An 18,911-nucleotide genomic window follows, 5' to 3' on the forward strand; every position below is an offset into this window, starting at 1 on the left:
GGGCCCTCCTTAGCCGTGCGGTAAGACGCGCGGCTACAAAGCAAGACCATGCTGAGGGTGGCTGGGTTCGATTCCCGGTGCCGGTCTATGCAATTTTCGGATTGGAAATTATCTCGACTTCCCTGGGCATAAAAGTATCATCGTGTTAGCCTCATGATATACGAATGCAAAAAAGGTAGCTTGGCTTAGAAACCTTGCAGTTAATAACCGTGGAAGTGCTTAATGAACACTAAGCTGCGAGGCGGTTCTGTCCCAGTGTGGGGATGTAAAGCCATTAAGAAGAAGAAGAAGAATAAGAAGAAGAAGTCTGTTCGGCCAAATGGTATATTCGGCCAAACAACAGCCAAATGGGTTTCGGCCAAACGACCCTTCTACTTACATAATGCTGCACAAACAATCAATTTGTGAGCAATCAACCACAAAATAACCAAAAGATCGAGAAATGTATTGTTAAACTTGATTTCGGTAACGCTTCACGGCAAATGAGCCTTCCAAATAAACGAAAGATTTAAAAAAAATACACTACAAAACAAACTTAGAATGCTAGACAAGTTGAAAAAACGTCGTGGATACAGAAAAAAACAAATATTGTATGTTAACAATATAGTCCACTTCATGAAATATATAAGCCATTTTACGAGACAGATTCGATCAGCTGATCGAATCCCTCCCACTACCTTAACATTGATATACACAGGATTTTGATATACACATGTTTCAAAAAATCCTAAATAGTTCGAAGAAAAATCACATGGTAATTAATATGCGTTAAACATTCAGGATGAGTGCAAAATTGAGAAAATGTAAATCATGTAATAACAGAATCCTGTGTATTAGTTTAATTTGATTAATTATCGAACAGCAAAAATTTCGACCTTTTAAGCTAATTTTATTTTATAAAAGATTGCAAACAGCGCCAGCGGCTCAACTCTACTCACCTATGTAAAGCTTTAACGTGTATTTCTGAGTTTGGCAGCCGCTTCGAGGTGAACGCCAACAACCTTTGCAGATTTTCCGTATCCCAGTCCTCGGGAAAGCCATCCAACCACACGTGAAGAACGGAGACTAAAATAGAACGTGTTAACAGTTTTGCCATAAATGTTGCCCCTCGATTGATAACAAGCGCGAACCAACCTAGAGTTTTCTTGTGCTGATCGGTCAGCGATTCGGCCGGCAGCAGGGCCAGTTCCGCGGCCAGCAGCTTCTCGTACCGGTTCAGCAACAGCTCGAGCACTTTTTCCGGCTGCGAGAACGTCCGATAGGTGGTGAGGAACACATTGACGAAGGTGCTCTCCAGTTCGCCATCGTCCGTGGTCAGCGCGTCGACGAGCCGCGACAGGGTGGCCGCCTTCACGAACCGCACCCGCACCGTTTCCCACTCCAAGTGCGATATCTCATCGTCCGAGTCTTGCTGTAAAGGAAGATATATATGGAGAAAAGAATTGGTGAAGACCACGACGACGATTATGTAATTGACAGGGGACCTGTCAAGAGGCCACTTAAGAGACGACTGATGAGGGATCGAATTCCGATTCAATTCACTACTGCGGTGGAATGTGGAGAACGCGTTTTTAATTGATTATGCTGAAAGTGGGTGTCGATATAATTCTGTCCGACTTAAAGAGGCCATCTGGCTACGCCAGTCAGATGGAAGATGTTTCCAAATTTTAGAACGCAAACCATTTGTGAGTCAATGACTCTGTTCAAAAAGAGCTTGAATGAAATTGCAATTACTCTCGAGTGTGTTTATGTTTTCATTGCAATGCTCCAAACTATCTCGGGTCAATGAATCTTTGGCCATTGGGTTATAGAAATAAATTTGTAGTAATTACCAGCATCATGTTACCTATCACAGAATTCGAATGTTTGAGACCCTCTGACTAATAGTTTATAAATTGGATCAATTCCCGAACCATTTTCGACCCAATTGGCTACCGTTTGCAGCCCCATCATAATACGGTTTCAATTTTCAGTCCAAAAAATAAGATTGTTTGTCGTCGTAACCGATACCAGAAAAATTGCTGTGGAATGAATGCAGCTATGGTTATAAAATTTCTACACTTACTTACCATCAACTCGGTCTACGCCGATGATTAAGTGACCATCAATTCGGGAATTGGTATATCGAAAATTTGTGCAATGGTTCGCCAATTAAAATGCGATACATTTAGATATTGAAGTGTCAATTTAACAATCACTCTTGATCATAATAGGAAAGCTTCAACCCGCGGGAGATAAATCCGGTTCACCATTGTCTCGCTTGTTAGTGAAACTCAACAAGCACGTGGGAAATGGAAATACAAAAGCAACCGCAACCGGCTTCGCACTAGCGAATGGTCAGTTATATACCGGCCAAGGTGCAATTTAATCTGTGCTCTGACAGCGACAAACTGGAAAACGGTTATTGCATAATTATGTGAAATGTCGCATTGTCACGTTGCTCCCTCGCGGAAGAACAATGGAAGCCGGTTCGGAAACTGATCAACCGTGTTGTGAGATGTGTGACGAAAGAGTTGAATTATTTGAGATTCAACTGTCTCCGAGAAATAGGATTTATGTTTGTAGCTTGTGTTAAACTTGATTTATTAGATATTATTCGTCTTTTGAGGCTCTGTTTACAGTGTGCCTGTGATAAGTGGACATCGTGGAGAAAAGAAAACTGTGATTACCAATTTTGAAATTCAAATTGAAGTCTTGTGAAAACCTTATTAGTTTTCCAGGATTGGACGGGAAAATTAATCTAGTTAAAAAAACTGGATCAAATTTATGTCTAGACGGGATACCAAAGATATTCCGGATTGTTTGAGGGCATGTCGAAAATGCCATTTTTTGGTCACTTGTACTTTTCCTATGAGTGCCGTAACTATGGTATGCTATGCTTGTACTTTTCCTATGAGTGAAATATTAACAAATTCTTCATAAAATTTCAAAGTAAAATTTCCTGAATTTGCGAAGAAATATTTGTGGAAAACCAAAAAAGTTTTTCTTTAATGTTCAGAAGAATTTTATTTGGAAATGAAGAATTCACTGCCATTGGAATTTTAATAAATTCCATTGGTGTTCCAGAGCCAGCCGAGTGCTGCAAGTGCAGTAAAAAAATCAATTGGGAATTCCCAAAAAAAAATTCCTTGAAATTTAGGAACATATTTTGGTGCGAGTTTGCAAGATTTTTTTTTTGTGAAAGACCAGAAACATTTCACTTGGAAATTCAAATGAATCTTTTGTGGAAGTGCAAACAATAACCCCGTAAAAATTCATACGTGTTTCTTAGAACTTCAAATTCTTTCAGATTAATTTACAGTGGGAACAGAGAATAGTTTTTCGACTAAACTCAGGTAAAGTTATAAAAAAGAATTTGTGACGCAAGGAAATTTAGAATGCCATTTGCAAATCGTGAAGTTTGATTCCCATATTGGTATAATTGATCAATGCTTTACAATGGACACTATGTTCAGAACCGGTTTCATGGATTTCACGGAAACGGCCATATCTCAAGTGTTTGTCGACCGATTTATGACGCCAATATATCAATCAACTACGAAATCGGCCTACGACTAATTGATTTCGCCGCCTCCAAGAATATGGCCATTCGCAGCACCTACTTTCAACACAACCTCCCGTATCGGTACACCTGGAGATCGCCACTGCAGACAGAATCACAAATCGACCACGTTCTGATTGATGGACGGACGGCACTTCTCCGACATTATCGACGTCAGGACATATCGTGGCGCTAACATCGACTCTGACCACTATCTGGTGATGGTTAAACTGCGCCCAAAACTATCCGTCATCAACAATGTTCGGTAACGACGACCGCCGCGGTACGACCTAGCAACTGAAGCAACCTGATGTCGACGAGGCAGCGTTGCCTGAAGAGGGTGAGCTCAATGGGCCCTCTTGAGGACTGCTGGAATACAGTCAAAGTAGCCATTAACGACGCAGCGAAGAACAACGTCGGGCATATGGGACGAAGTCGATGGAACGATTAATTCGACGAAGAGTGCAGACAGATTCTGGAGGAGAAGGACGCAGCGCGGGCGGTCGTGCTGCAGCAAGGTACCCGGCAGAACGTGGAACGTTATAGACGGAAGCGGAGACAGCAGACCCACCTTTTTCAAAAGAAGAAACGCCGCCTGGAAGAAGCGGAGTGCGAGGAGATGGAACAGCTGTGCCGTTCTCAAGAAACACGCAAGTTCTATCAGAAGCTCAACGCATCCCGCAAAGGCTTCGTACCGCGAGCCGAAATGTACAGGAATAAGGATGGGAGCATCTTGACGGACGAACGTATGGTGATCGAAAGGTGGAAGCAGCACTACGAGGAACATTTGAATGGCGCTGAGAGTACAGGCAGTGAAAATCAAGGCAGCGAAGGATATGACCACGTCAGTTCAGCGGACGATGGAAGCCAACCAGCCCCCACCTTGAGGAAAGTTAAGGATGCCATCCAACAGCTAAAGACCAATAAAGCAGCTGGTAAGGATGGTATCGGAGCTGAGCTTATCAAGATGGGCCCGGAAAAGCTAGCCACTAGCCAAATTAATAGTCAGAATTTAGGAAACTGAACAGCTACCGGAGGAGTGGAAGGAAGGGGTTATATGTCCAATCTACAAGAAAGGCGACAAGCTGGAGTGTGAGAACTTTCGAGCGATCACCATCCTATATGCCGCCTACAAAGTGATATCCCAGATCATCATCAGTCGTCTGTCACCATTAGTAAATGAGTTCGTGGGAAGTTATCAAGCCGGCTTCGTTGACGACCGCACGACAACGGACCAGATCTTTACTGTACGGCAAACACTTCAAATATGCCGTGAAAACCAGGTCCCAACCCACCATCTGTTCGTTGATTTCAAGGCGGCATACAACAGTATAGACCGCGTAGACCTATGGAAAATTATGGTCGAGAACAGCTTCCCTGGGAAGTATACCAGACTGATCAAAGTAACGGCGGATGGTGTGCAAAACTGTGTGAAATTTTCGGGCGAACACTCCAGTTCGTTCGAATCGCGCCGGGGACTAAGACAAGGTGATGGACTTTCGTGCCTGTTGTTCAACATTGCGCTAGAAGGTGTCATGCGGAGAGCCGAGTGTATCAGCCGTGGTACGATTTTCAACAGATCCAGTCAATTTATTTGTTTCGCGGATGACATGGACATTCGGCCGAACATTTGCAAAGGTGGCAGAACTGTACACCCGCCTGAACCGTGAAGTCGTCAAAGACAAAGTACATGCTTGTGGGCGGAACTGAGCGCGACAGGCCCCGCCTGGGAAGCAGTGTTACGATAGACGGGGATACCTTCGAGGTGGTCGAGGAATTCGTTTACCTTGGTTCCTTGCTAACGGCTGATAACAATGTTCGTCGTGAAATACGAAGTCGATGTAGATGTAGACTAAATGAATGAAAAAATAGAACAGGAAATGAAATTCCATACCGTTTCCATTTCTATCCTATACCTTCAACTTGACTATTCTAGCAGTAGCTGCTAGAACTGGAAATGAACTAAAAAAAGCTCATTTCTTACATCCGATTAGAAATTCCATCAGTTGCTTTCTTCTATCCACAACATTGGCAGCTCGTTAACCAAGACGAACCTCTGCCGCTCTCATATAAACCCAAAAATTCCAATAAAATTCTGTATGAACTCGTGGCAAGTGCAGAGGTATATTCGGCTTGCAGTGGGCAAGTGATTACATCATCATTTACCCCCCTTTCCCTACATTGACTTGCATTTTGACGATACGTATCGTCAAAATCATCCGGGCCGATGCGTATCGTCTCGAGCAAATGCTAATTGTTGAAAATAACATGCAATCAAAGTAGTCACGGGTAGCCGAGATGATCAAGTAGGCCCTTGTTTATGTCCTGTCAACCGGAGCGGCTATAAAAGCCGCGACATCCAGAGCAAGAGTTCATTCAAGATTGGATCGCCAATGAGAAACAACCAACTGAGAAGCAAAAATCAACCAACTGAAACAGAAAAAGCAACTTATCAAATTGTTATTATTTTCAAACTGTGAATAAAAGAAATACTATTTATCAAGTTTTTACCCTGTTGTTTTTATCAAACTTTTACTAAAATTTCCATCACTCCTTGATCATCGCCTACTTTATTTGATTCCAAAAGCGGAATACAGAAGCACAGGTACGGCCGATATTGTCGCAACATCCCTGGTTGCAGTCGCTGACACTAATAGAATACCAAGTTGAAAAGCAGGCCAAGTTCTAGTTGGAATGTAGAGTCATTGAAGAAGAAGAATTAATTGAGCTTATTCTACGAGTGGAGTGACGTGAGATTGCTCGAATGACGTGAGAAGAGTCGTATAGCCCCATTTGAATAACATGGCCACCTCACGTGAGAAAATAAAATCTACTCACCTCACGTCATTCAACTCGTAGAATAAGCCCAAATAGCTTGTTTATCATAAAATGACATATAATTTTTCTGAGTTATCCTAAGCACCTAAACGACTTCGAATTGGCTGATGACGTTGCACTCCTCACTCAACGGCGCACTGGTATGCAGAGTAAGCTTAACGACCTTGCCGAGCGCTCTTCTTCGGCAGGTTTAGTCATCAACGTCACCCCTTCCGGTTTCACTGTAGTGGAGAATGTTGAAAGCTTCCAATATCTTGGTAGCCAAATGGCGTCAGACGGCGGTACCAAGATCAACATAGGCGCACGGATCAAAAAAGCAAGGGCTGCCTTTGCGAGTTTAAGAAATATCTGGACAAACAGGCAGATAAGTGAACGCACCAAAATACGAGTTTTCAACTCTAACGTGAAATCTGTGCTGTTATACGCTAGCGAAACATGGTGTGTATCAGTGGAGAACACTCAACGGCTGCAGGTGTTCATCAACTGTTCTGCGGTATCTGTTCTAATTCGGGCCTGGGGGCCTCACAACTGGATCTCAAGATCGTCCATCGTCGTTGTCACCAGAGGTCGATAGCAACAGAAATTCGGGATCGTAAGTGGGACTGGGTCGGCCACACACTACGTAGGGGCGGAAACGAAATCTGTAAACAAGCATTAGACTGGAACCCAGCGGGACATCGCAGCAGAGGCAGCTCTTGACGGCGAAGCCTCAATAAAAATAAAAGAAGTCGACCGAAATCTAGCCTGGTAACAGGTTAAAGCGATAGCTGCACAATGCTCAGGATGGCCTTTGCACCACCGGAGGTGTACAGGATCCATAAGTAAGTAGTCCTTAAACCGAACATGTTTGTTCATTTACCTTGCGATTATCGCATTATCACATTGCATTGCCCTTTTTTTATTGTCTTTATTTGCTAGGCTCAGTTGTTTTATTAAAACTCTACGGAGCCAAGAACAAAAGAAATTATATAAATGTAACATAAAATATAATTAACAATATGATCTACGAACGCATTTCTCTTCGGGTGTGTTGTTCAACCGTTACTTGAACCAGAGCCCGACGCAGACAATTGAGCCCGTCGCTGCATCGCTGGTGGATGAGCCAAAGCTTCCTTTATGGCGATTGCCTCCTCCTCCAAAGTAACATCATCTTTCTTCCTTCGGTTTTTTCCCCTGGATGTGTGTTTTCACGAACCACCGACTGCCTCTGGTTTTCTGATTTTCTTCATTTTCATCCGAGGTTTCCGACGATTCCTGCTTTTCTTCTTTCCCAGAGCCAACGGCAGCATTTGAAGTACACTGTACTTGGAAATGCTAATATCATCTTCCAAGCTAAGACGTACATGTTCATGATAGAATTTGTAATGCTGACGTCATATTAGAAATTTGGAGACAGTACTCGTCGATAGAAAATCCTTCCGCACGCGATGGCATATGAGCAAATTAAACCACCTTCCTTTTGCCAGTGGAGATATATCAGCTTCCACACTGATATTCTTCCCTCCCCCTTCATTCGGGAGCTTGGCAAAAGGAAGATCGTGCGATATGTGCCATCACAAATATTTCCCTCCGCTCGCTTTCAAATCGACTTCTACACACTCAGTTCAGCTCGGCATATTTTGATTCTTTTGACGAGATCCGCACAGCCGAGCGCTCGGTTCGTGGCTTACTGCCGATAACTCAGCTGAAAAATTAGTTTGTTTACTGCGGCACTTAAAGGAGCCACCGTGAACTGAACGTATGTATGTCAGCCGATATTCCAGCAAACGAACTTAAACCGAGATTTGCACAGCCGAGATCGGTGGAAAAATTTAAGTGTGTATAAAAACATTCTTTATGCCTGCCGTATCCTAACGGAACTATCAATTCTATACTTTCGCCTCTAATTCTATCACGAGCATGTACGTCTAAGTTTGGAATATGATATTAGCATTTCCATATCATTGTAAATCGTTTAACTTCACGTAGAAGTAATACACTCAAATCATTAATTAGTACACTGTACTTGTTTTCGGGCTTCTTCCGCTCTTGCTGAGGACAAGAATCCCTCCGATGACCTACTGCTTGACAAAGGAAGCATGTGTCCTTGAGTCCGTCGTAAAATATTCTTCCTTTTAGACCTGCTACATCTATTGACGGCGGAATACTTTTTCCGACTTCCATGTATACACCACGGACTCCAGTACATTGGTGCCCCAAGCTCTGTTCCAATGGGAACTTTTCTCGGACAAGGCGATCAACTTTCCCAAACAATCCGATAACCTGGGATAAACTTTCGTCTGTAACTTCCGGAGGTAGATCAAATATACGGACGCATATTGATTCCTGCGCTTTGCTTCAACCGTACTTCAACCCACTTCCCACTCGAATAGACAAACTTCCTCGGCTCCGTGTTCTTATTCATCGACTCTTCAAGTGCATCGCGGGAAACGAATTTAACGTACCGCCAACAGGGGTGTCATTGGGCCAAAATGTGGTATGCTCCAAGTAAATGTTACAAAGCTCTAGTAGTTAACATTGAAATCAAGTTTCAATTAGTTTGGTACAAGCTTGAATAATAAATTTACCGCTCTGTGGGGAAAAAATAATGAATTATGGAAATTCTTCAAAGTTGTATGTTGTTCAAAATTGGCCCATTCTCACCCCTCACAGGGGGTGACATTGGGCCAAATGAAATAGTTCAGCGGTGACGATGAAACGATCCAATCGTTCATTCAAAATAATTGCCTACATTACGGCTCTTACCAACTATGTGAGGCAAATCAACTGAAGGCTTGGCAAAATCTCACCCCTTTTTTGCGTGCATTGCTCGTTGCTACGAAAAACCAGAACCGTTAGGTATATAAATATTAATAAAATTCGATAAAACAACAACAGATTATCGTTACATGATAACTAGGTATCCATCGATCTAAAAACTAGTTATGTAATAGATTTGTGGGGCATTACTGACACTATTTTAATACGGGTTCATTTGCTCAATAGTTTTACATTCAAATTCCAAGCATTATCGTACGAGCACAATTAGTTCTTGGAATTTGTTTTGTGATTTCCTAGACGTGAATTTTAATATAATTTCGAACCGTTTGAAGTTTTCATCAAAATTCGTAACAGTTTCTGAGATATTAGGAGTTGAAACATTTTTCGTTTTTGGCCCAATCTTACCCCCTAGGCCCAATGTCACCCCGAACGACGGTACAGTGAACGGCCGTGTGCTGTTTTGTACACGGTATCCATCAGCAATACGTCTGTATCCAGCTGCTGCAAAAAGCTGGCAATTTCTGTAAAAAATAGCATCGATATGGGGACATTTGACCCCATACACAAATTTGGCAAACATTTTCGACGTAGGACTAACGTCTTCCTGTACTATACTGGGTGTCATTTAGATTTTTGGGAATCGAGAGCATTACGCTGAAAGGGAAGATTTCGAACGTTAGTAGGGCCTTTATCTTTTGATGGATTTTTAAGATTTATATATCAATCGACCCGGACACTCTCCAGTAATTTGCCTATTTCATTGAAACTTCTTCTTCTTCTTATTGACATTACATCCCTACACTGGGACAGAGCCGCCTCGCAGCTTAGTGTTCATTAAGTACTTCCACAGTTATTAACTGCGATGTTTCTAAGCCATAATACTACTTTTGCATTCGTATATCATGAGGCTAACACGATGATACTTTTATGCCCAGGGAAGTCGAGACAATTTTCAATCCAAAAATTGCCTAGACAGGCAGCGGGAATCGAACCCAGCCACCCTTCAGCATGGTCTTGCTTTGTAGCCGCGCGTCTTACCGTACGGCTAAGGAGGGCCCCATCATTGAAACTTAAGAACATTAACGATAAGCGAAAAAAAAAATCTTTTTTTTGCAAAGCCAGCAAAAATTTCATATGTAACCAATCCCGTCCATTCCTAACACGGACATCAGAATGCGGTATGTCACGGGCCTTTGGGTCCACCGCAAGATTTTCTTTGTTTATAAAAGAAGCAGTGCCTACCGTGTGCGATGCGAGTCATTACAATTGGTGACAACAGCGCGTACTGACGTGCTTTTTGCTCGCGCATTTTTCGTTTCGTTCGTTCCTAAACAGCATGCAGTCGCCAGCGGTAGAACTGCCGATAGGTCTGCGAATATGCATGAAAGAAGTGGCGCATTTTTTGTCATTCTGCGCTTGACGATGGTCGAATGCAGTGGTGTCAGCTGCTATGGATGCATTTTCTCATCGCATCGCTCGGAGTTCACGGATAGAGGCCGACGGTGGCTTAGGCAGCGAGGGCAGCGGTGGTGGACGAAGAAGAATAAAATTAGAGATATTTGATCAGCTCATCCACGAAAAGTGATTGGTTTCAAAATGCACATGTTTCCGGGATGGGTACGAGTCATGGCTTATGACTGACCATATGTTAAGTTGTGCTTGGTACAAAACTACACGTACATTAAAACATGGTTAAACTATAACAGTTCTAATTCACCAGCAAAAAAACAACTACACAGAGGGGTGTAAGTGACATTTTGATCAAATTTGAGTTGACTACAGCAAAAAATGCGTTGGTTCTTGTGCTTTGCGGCAATATGTTGATATAATATGTACGATGTTTATAAAAAAAATATAAAAATAACAGAAAATTTGTTATTTTTTTAACTTTCATACAATTTGTATGAATAAAAAATATTAAAAACCTTTGCACTCATTTTTCTCAAAACTAACTTTTTGTCACTTACACCCCTTTGCGTTTGACCCCCTCAATTACTTTCATTTATTCGCAGAAGGCATTAGCAAATAAAGATGCACAATCAGCAATGGTGTTAATATCCATTTTAGATTAGAAAATTTCGCTGTGTTACATGTAAATGTTTTAAAAAAGTCCGCAATTTTTTTTAATACACATTATCTTATTCTTTGTTTTTCATTTTTGAGAAATTATTTTATTAAACTTGACTCAGAGTTTGGGATCAAAACATTGAATAATTTTTCGTTCACGTATTAGCAGTACCTCCTCTATTTAAGTAGGGTTACTGCTCAGTGCTCCTTGACTTGTTTCTTAATTTTGTTATTTTTTCAGCAGTAAGCACGCATGTTAGCAAAAAGAAGCAACGAAAGTGGTGCTGTATTTCTTTGTTTGGAAACGAGACAGTTCCCCTAAAAAAGCACATTTTGCCCAAGTCTGAAAATTTTATTAATAGAATTGTTAAGAATAAACAGAATTTTTTAGTTGTCGTTTGGAAGTTGTCGTTTCCAATATCAATACCTATAATCAAACTCTATAGATTCAAAAGTTAGAAATTAAATGTAAATACGTTACGTTTATACAAGTCCTACGTATACTCGCGGTTATGTTAAAAACATTACCCATTGCTTCTTTTTTTTTTTCAAATTCATTCGCAGGCCTCTTTTTTTGTAGATTTGATGAAGGGTAGACTCGAAAAAATATTCATTGCATAGAAATCATAGAAAAAGCATCTAGTTCTAAGATTGCAAGCGCTGTCGAAGTGTAAAAGGACTGTATCGAAAATAAGTTATCCAGTTTTAAAGCCTTACCAAGATGAATACACAGCTAGGTGTTTCAATCTGCCCAATTTATGGGCGAGAAGAAGGCGGGGGTGAAAAATTCATTTTCGGTGCAAAACATAAACAAACCGGCTGGCTCTCCCATACTAAAATCCAAGATGGCTGAATCGTGAATTTGGCAGATTGGAACACCTAGCTGTGTATTCATCTTGAGCCTTACTACTAAAAAATTCATGAAGGTATTGTTTTGTTTTATCCTGGATTCGATGTATTCATACGTTAAGTTTCAAAAGATTTTGTTTGTGTGTTGAAAATTGGTTGTTTCCATTGTATCGCAAGTGGAAAGTGATATTGGAATTTGAGTTTTGGACACATGGCTCCGCAAGAATGACATCGAGATGGATGGATAATTTTGACCAAGCGTTTCGTTATCCACACCTGCAAAGATTGAAATTCAGGAAGGAATAAAATCAAAATCAAGTGACCGGAATTTGGATTCTATTTGTAATCAATTTTGTAACACGAGGTAATGTTATGCCAATTTGTGACTAGAAGAAAAAGGCTTGGGTAAATGTTTAAATAGTGCAATATTTATTCAGTAGTATATTTTTTCATCAAACTAAACAAACAGAATTGTCATATCTGCTAGGCAAGCAATTTTTAATGAATTTTTTTAAATTCATCCAATTTTATTCGAATAAAAAAAATGTGGATAACTTATTTTCGATACAGTCCTTATCAAAATCGGTCATGAATACCCATAGAATGTCGGAAAATCCGCGTATTTTGGAGGAAAATTTTTTACGAAAAAATAGAGAGCACGTTTTTACTTTTATCAGAGTAAATTCTTGGAAAGAAATCAATTCCTCCGAATATGTTTAAAGTCGATTTTTGAGAGCACTCCATCAAATCGATTGTATATTATTTACAACAACAATTTACAGAAAAAAAACTAGGCCTCAAATTATGTAGGTTATATGAAAAAGTGTCAAAATTAAATATAGGAAGGTTGGAAAACCGAAGTTTTCCACATTTTGATGAAACATCTAACATTTTGGCGAGGCAAAACGTCCTAGAAGAACTAACCTACAATGTATTACGCATCTCTACGCAATGTCCATACCAGAAGACGCCTGGTGCGTTGTTCCCTAATAGTTGCCAGCTAGAAGGCGATTTGCCCCATGAGTTTTCCGCCAGCGAAATATAACCACTTTTTTCAAATGAGCATATTATCGATATGATTGAGATTTTTTACAATTTCTAGATGGCATCGATAAGCTATATTGTTTTACTGTTGCATGAGGTAAAAATACCCATGAAAATCGTTACAGCTAAGACATTTAAGCAGTCTTTCCTTAGCCAGGGACACAGCCCCTCCTTCCGCTCTTCATTTTTGGCTGTGCTGTGATACATCGAAAATGAGAAAAGGGATCAAGTCTCCCCTATAGTTATTGTTAACGATAAAGTTTCGCAATGAATTGGTTCAACAAATATTTAATCGAAATTTAATTTCTACAACTGTGTCATCGACATATATTTTCAACTAATCACGGTTGCACAAATTATGTAAATAATTTATAATCAACACTGCGAAACTATTGACTTAACAATGTAGAATCTAAAAAAAATATATTTGACTGAGTTATGTTGATTGTGATAAGCATTCTAAAGTACTTGTCATAAGACGAGTTTGTACAATCCCATTTAATTCCACCACTTAATTGTACCTTGACAGATACGTATTTCGACCTCAACAGTAAGGTCGTCTCCAGTGTCTCGTACTGAAGACGACCTTACTGTTGAGGTCGAAAAACGTATCTGTCAAGGTACAACTAAGTGGTAGAATTAAATAGGATTGTACAAACTCGTCTTATGACAAGTGAAGACATTCCAATAAAAAGCTCAAAATAATTTTCTTAACTTTTAAAGTACTGTTTCTCTTATTACTTTCTTCTAAACAATCAAGCAAAGTCATGTTACAACTAAATTACTAATGAGATTTGAAAAATCATCATCAACTTCTTTAATTGTTTGATGTGCCATATACAAACTAATAAGACAAAATTGAGATCCTCCGTGCGTTAATCTCATATTTCAATTATCCCGCTCGAGCAAAAAAAACGTCAATTAGTATCCACATCTACATTCTCCCTGCATTGTTGGCGTTAGTTAATCCTTCACCCATCGTCTTCTAATCCCAACGAAACATGAGGCATCATGCGCTCTTCTTAATTCTTATACCTATCCGGCTATCACGATATACCTTCATCATCATCATCATCATCTTAGAATAAAGCAAACACTCCCCCGTATACTCACACTGCTGGCACTTGGCGTCGGCCGGTGGTAGCGGACCTTCTTCAGGTAAACCGTGTAGATGGCGTCCTGCTCGCGCTCCTCGCCCCAAAGTCGCCAGGTGGGCTGCTGGGAAGAATGTGGAAAAAGAAAGGGGAAAAAACGTTTTCTCATTAAATCATTTGCCAACAGAAGAGCGAGGCGGGGTCTTTGGGAAACGATGGGGAAAAAGTCAACAAAATCCAACCGACCGAATTATTGCATTGCATCTGGGCAACGCGCGGCGGCGGCTTGTTATGATAGACCAAACCGGGCGGTTGTCGAGATCGTGCTGAGTTGAATCACTGAAGAAAGCGCTAAGAAGGAGGAATGACTTTTGCGATTTTGGGATTAAAATATGTAGATACAAAATATTTTCTCTAAAATGCTCCATCCTTTGTTAAGTTTAGACCAGTTGAATTCCATTACATTCATGAGTTTACGATAAGTTTAAACCCGACCGGAATTGAAATGTTCATGGCAGGTGTCCAAATTTAGTCATCCTCTCGTTCGACCCGCCTCAGCCAGACAAATAGTTTCTTTTCTGGTATAGTATTTCTCACACTTGCAATTGACGCTTACAGATTGAAATTAATGGCCATGATGAATGTTTTCCAATGTATATGTCAAATAAAAATCATTTTTTCAGATCAAGGGAAGAGGATATAAACATAATAAGAGTTTTACGTATTTTCATGAAATTATAATAATTTGATTTGTTGGCAATAGAATATTCGACTTCACGCCACATTGAACTAAACTAAGCACAAATCAGAAAAAAAAACGTCCTTTTCGTAACAGCCCTGCTATTCTGATTGTTCACTCTCACCTACGCTATTATCCCATCAGCGCACGAGCCACCTATTCACAAACTGTGAAAATGTGATAATTTTCACACGCTTCCCGGCACATCCCGGGAATGTGGAGGTCATTAGCATACCTACTGCATCTACAATTCATGCTAATGAATTCCATTTCGTAGCTGTGTAGTACGGAGTCGAGTCGTAACAGCGGGTAGGTACTGCTCAAGTTCAAGTTCTCGCAAAACGGTGCGTCAGCAGTCGAGCATCAAACCTCATTGTTGATTATCAAAGTTATTTTTTCGTTGAAGATGCCTCGCAAAAACTCATAAAAAGTATGACAATGAACAAAAGCTTCGCTTACAAATAAACATACAGTACGGGTGTGTGACGATGACTACGTTGTAGGGGCGCGTCTTTCCAAGTTTCGATTTATCTCTGATGAGAAACATTTGTTCGAAGTGGCAGGCGAATTTAAATACTCTACATATCTTAAAAATTATGTTCGAAATTCATCATAACCCATGATTTTTTAAACAAAATAATAAATACGGTGAAGATAAAAAAATTCGCAACTCCAAATGAGTGAAATTTCACCTACTAGATACTAAATGGTGAAAGTAACTCAACCCACCCGCAACAATAGAATTCTTTTTTCTTTTGTGTCACCCCGGTTGACATCTTCGTCAAGGGAGCTATGTTGGGGACAATAATGTAGGAAATCAATCTAAGGCTGAAACGCGTGGAAACGTGAATGTCTCCTTGAGTTTTGAAAAGGAATCCGACGGCCCCGGTCCGTTAAACAAGATCAAACCATTGTTCGTTGAACAACTCCGTCGTCGTAGCTAACTAACTCGCACTAATTGAAGGTTGGTGGGTTGGAAGTAACATCAGTACGCGCGACACGAAGAAGTGAACCGTGGAATGACTCATCTGAACTTTGTTCTCGGTAGTATAGACTTGGCACATATCAGCTTGTGAGTTTATGTGAACGCTTGGTTGCTTTCAAACTGATAAATGTCCAAAACAGTTTGTTTTTTTTTTTTCAATCTAGAAGTTGCTAATTGATTTGTCATATTTTTAAAATCCATGCAAATTTATTCATTTTATTGCATTTCCTTCGACTTTTGTACTTGGTCGACTACTTGAAAACGTTGTTTGAATTATCTTCTTCTTCTTCTTATTGGCATTACATCCCCACACTGGGACAGAGCCGCCTCGCAGCTTAAGCACTTCATTCATTAGTGTTATTTTAGTGTTGATTAAGCACATTAAGCATGTTCATTAAGCACAGTTATTAACTGCGAGGTTTCTTAGCAAAGTTACCATTTTTGCATTCGTATATCATGAGGCTCACACGATGATACCTAATGCCCAGGGAAGTCGAGACAATTTCCAATCCGAAAATTGCTTAGACCGGCACCGGGAATCGAACCCAGCCACCCTCAGCATGGTCTTGCTTTGTAAACGCGCGTCTTACCGCACGGCTAAGGAGGGCCCCTTTGAATTATAATATTTGTTAATCTAAGTAACTGATACTATATTTATGTTGTTTTTGTCGAAAGGAGAGATATTTGTGTTATTTTAACTACTGACTTCTACAAACAATCAAACATTTAAAAATAAAAATAATCCAAATAATTTGGTGACTTCAAAGTATGTAATAAAATGCACCATTACTTCACAGAGTGAACATTCTAAGCCAGCACGCATTTCATCCTCAGTACCAAATCAAACAATCCATTCGTAAATAAAAACAAAACGACATGGATCTGTGTTGCTAAGTGCGCTACAATATGAGTTAGTCATTCTATAATGGTGCCATTACCAACATAAACCAGATTTGCACAGAACGCAACAACAATCGAAAACTGCACGAGACTCTGTCTATAGTTTTGTGATTTCCCACCGCACAAATCCCGGCGGTCGTCATTCTGAACATATCTTCAATTACGATGCACTCATTATTGCAAGGGGGCTTCCCTGACTCCACGGGACGATTGGACGCTATGAAGCTGGAAACGGTTGAGTTCGAATCTCTATATCGCACAAAAATATACGCCGCTAGGCAATAGAGAAATGTTCTGCAAGCCATTCACAATAATTACCATCATCGCAATTTACAATAATGGCAAAACTGTTTTAGCATTCAATTTCAATAAAAATGAACTTCAACAGGAGCCAGCAACGCCCCACTTGGACAGATGCATTCAATATTAAGGGGAAGCGCATAACTGCTACGGTCAGTGTGGTCGGGAGGTGGCGGGAATACACGGTTTCGTATTGTTTGGCTGGCTTATATTTATATAAACAAGTCACACAGCGGAATCTAGAACACACAAACGCGCGCACACAGGCACACAAACAAACACGTATCGACACACAATCAATCATTCTCCGGTCGAGCGACATGCGCGCATCATCGCGCGAGTTAAAGCCTACCTATTGATAGTGGGGTTGTGAGATCGGTGGGTTCGTAAAAGAGTAAGAATGCAATTTTTTGGTGTTCGTACGACCACGCATTACTCGTGAATGGATAGAAATAAAATAAAAATTCCCCGTAATTAATTACAAATATTCCATAAAAAATAGGAAATTGCTAATAAATAAATCAGGGATGGCATTGCGCATCTCGACTCGAAACATGCAAACCATGCAAACTGTCATACGAAAGAGCTGTCGAAAAGAGATGCGCAATGAGGCCCCAGGGTATGAGCAATTAAAAGCATTTAACCGATTCAATCCGGATGGGTCATATATGACCCAAGACGAAAATCAGTTGTCGAAAATCCGTTTTAAGAGATAGAGCCTTGCTTTCTTCAGCAAAAATGTTCAAAATTAACTGTTCCATCCAGGAAAAATATTGCCCAGGTCAGGTTATGGTCACTAGGATGATCTAGAGCATCCAAACTATCCTTGAGTTCTAATTTTGATGCTCTAAGGAATCAACACCATTTTTTACCACATTCTGATTAAATAATTGAAATTTAAATGCTTCATGATAATATCCCGCACCTGTCCTGCAGTATAACAGATCTTTTTCAATACCTAAGATACTCCAAACAGTTCTTGAACATAGATCTTAATATTCAAATCGGTCAACAAAAAGATCTACGATGTCCCCACTATTTTTATGAGTTAGGACAGCTCCACGGTTCCTCATTACACCATTACAGACACACCACAGAATTCGTTCGGCATCTACGGCACTCCAAACTATTCTTGAGTACAGATCCTAATATTCAAATCGATCAACATGCAGATCTTTGATGTCCCCACTAGTTTTATGAGTTGGAATAGCTCCAGGATACCTCGTAACATCATTACAGACACACCACAGAATTCTTTCGATATCTACGACACTCCAAACTCTCCTTGAGTACAAATCCTAATATTAAGATCGATCGATATGAAGATCTTCGATGTCCCACTAGTTTTATGAGTTGGAATAGCTCCAGGATACCTCGTAACACCATAACAGACACTCCACAGAATTCGTTATACACCTATGACACTCCAAACTATCCTTGAGTACAGATCCTAATATTCAAATCGATCAACATGCAGATCTTCGATGTCCCCACTAGTTTTGTGAGTTGGAATAGCTCCAGGATACCTCGTAACATCATTACAGACACACCACAGAATTCTTTCGATATCTACGACACTCCAAACTCTCCTTGAGATCAGATCCTAATATTCAAATCGATCAACATGCAGATCTTTGATGTCCCCACTAGTTTTATGAGTTGGAATAGCTCCAGGATACCTCGTAACACCATAACAGACACTCCACAGAATTCGTTCGACACCTACGACACTCCAAACTATCCTTGAGTACAGATCCTAATATTCAAATCGATCAACATGCAGATCTTCGATGT

At 40.4% G+C, this 18,911-nt stretch overlaps 1 protein-coding gene across 6 annotated transcripts in view; it reads right to left on the reverse strand.

The window, feature by feature from the left end:
- LOC134226060 (ral guanine nucleotide dissociation stimulator-like 1) overlaps positions 1-18,911 on the reverse strand; it is a 230,919-nt gene that overhangs the window by 5,277 nt on the left and 206,731 nt on the right. For 4 of the 6 annotated variants that reach the window (XM_062706576.1, XM_062706577.1, XM_062706575.1 and 1 more), the window contains exons 3-5: positions 14,213-14,317; positions 1,135-1,411; positions 939-1,065 (exon numbers count right to left, since the gene is read on the reverse strand). In XM_062706576.1, coding sequence (XP_062562560.1) covers positions 939-1,065; positions 1,135-1,411; positions 14,213-14,317 — 509 coding nt within the window. The remainder of the gene's footprint in view (positions 1-938; positions 1,066-1,134; positions 1,412-14,212; positions 14,318-18,911) is intronic. The other 2 variants (XM_062706579.1, XM_062706578.1) reach the window with 1 other exon arrangement.

This window comes from Armigeres subalbatus, chromosome 3 (genome assembly GCF_024139115.2).
Source record: "Armigeres subalbatus isolate Guangzhou_Male chromosome 3, GZ_Asu_2, whole genome shotgun sequence".
Taxonomy (NCBI): domain Eukaryota; kingdom Metazoa; phylum Arthropoda; class Insecta; order Diptera; family Culicidae; genus Armigeres; species Armigeres subalbatus.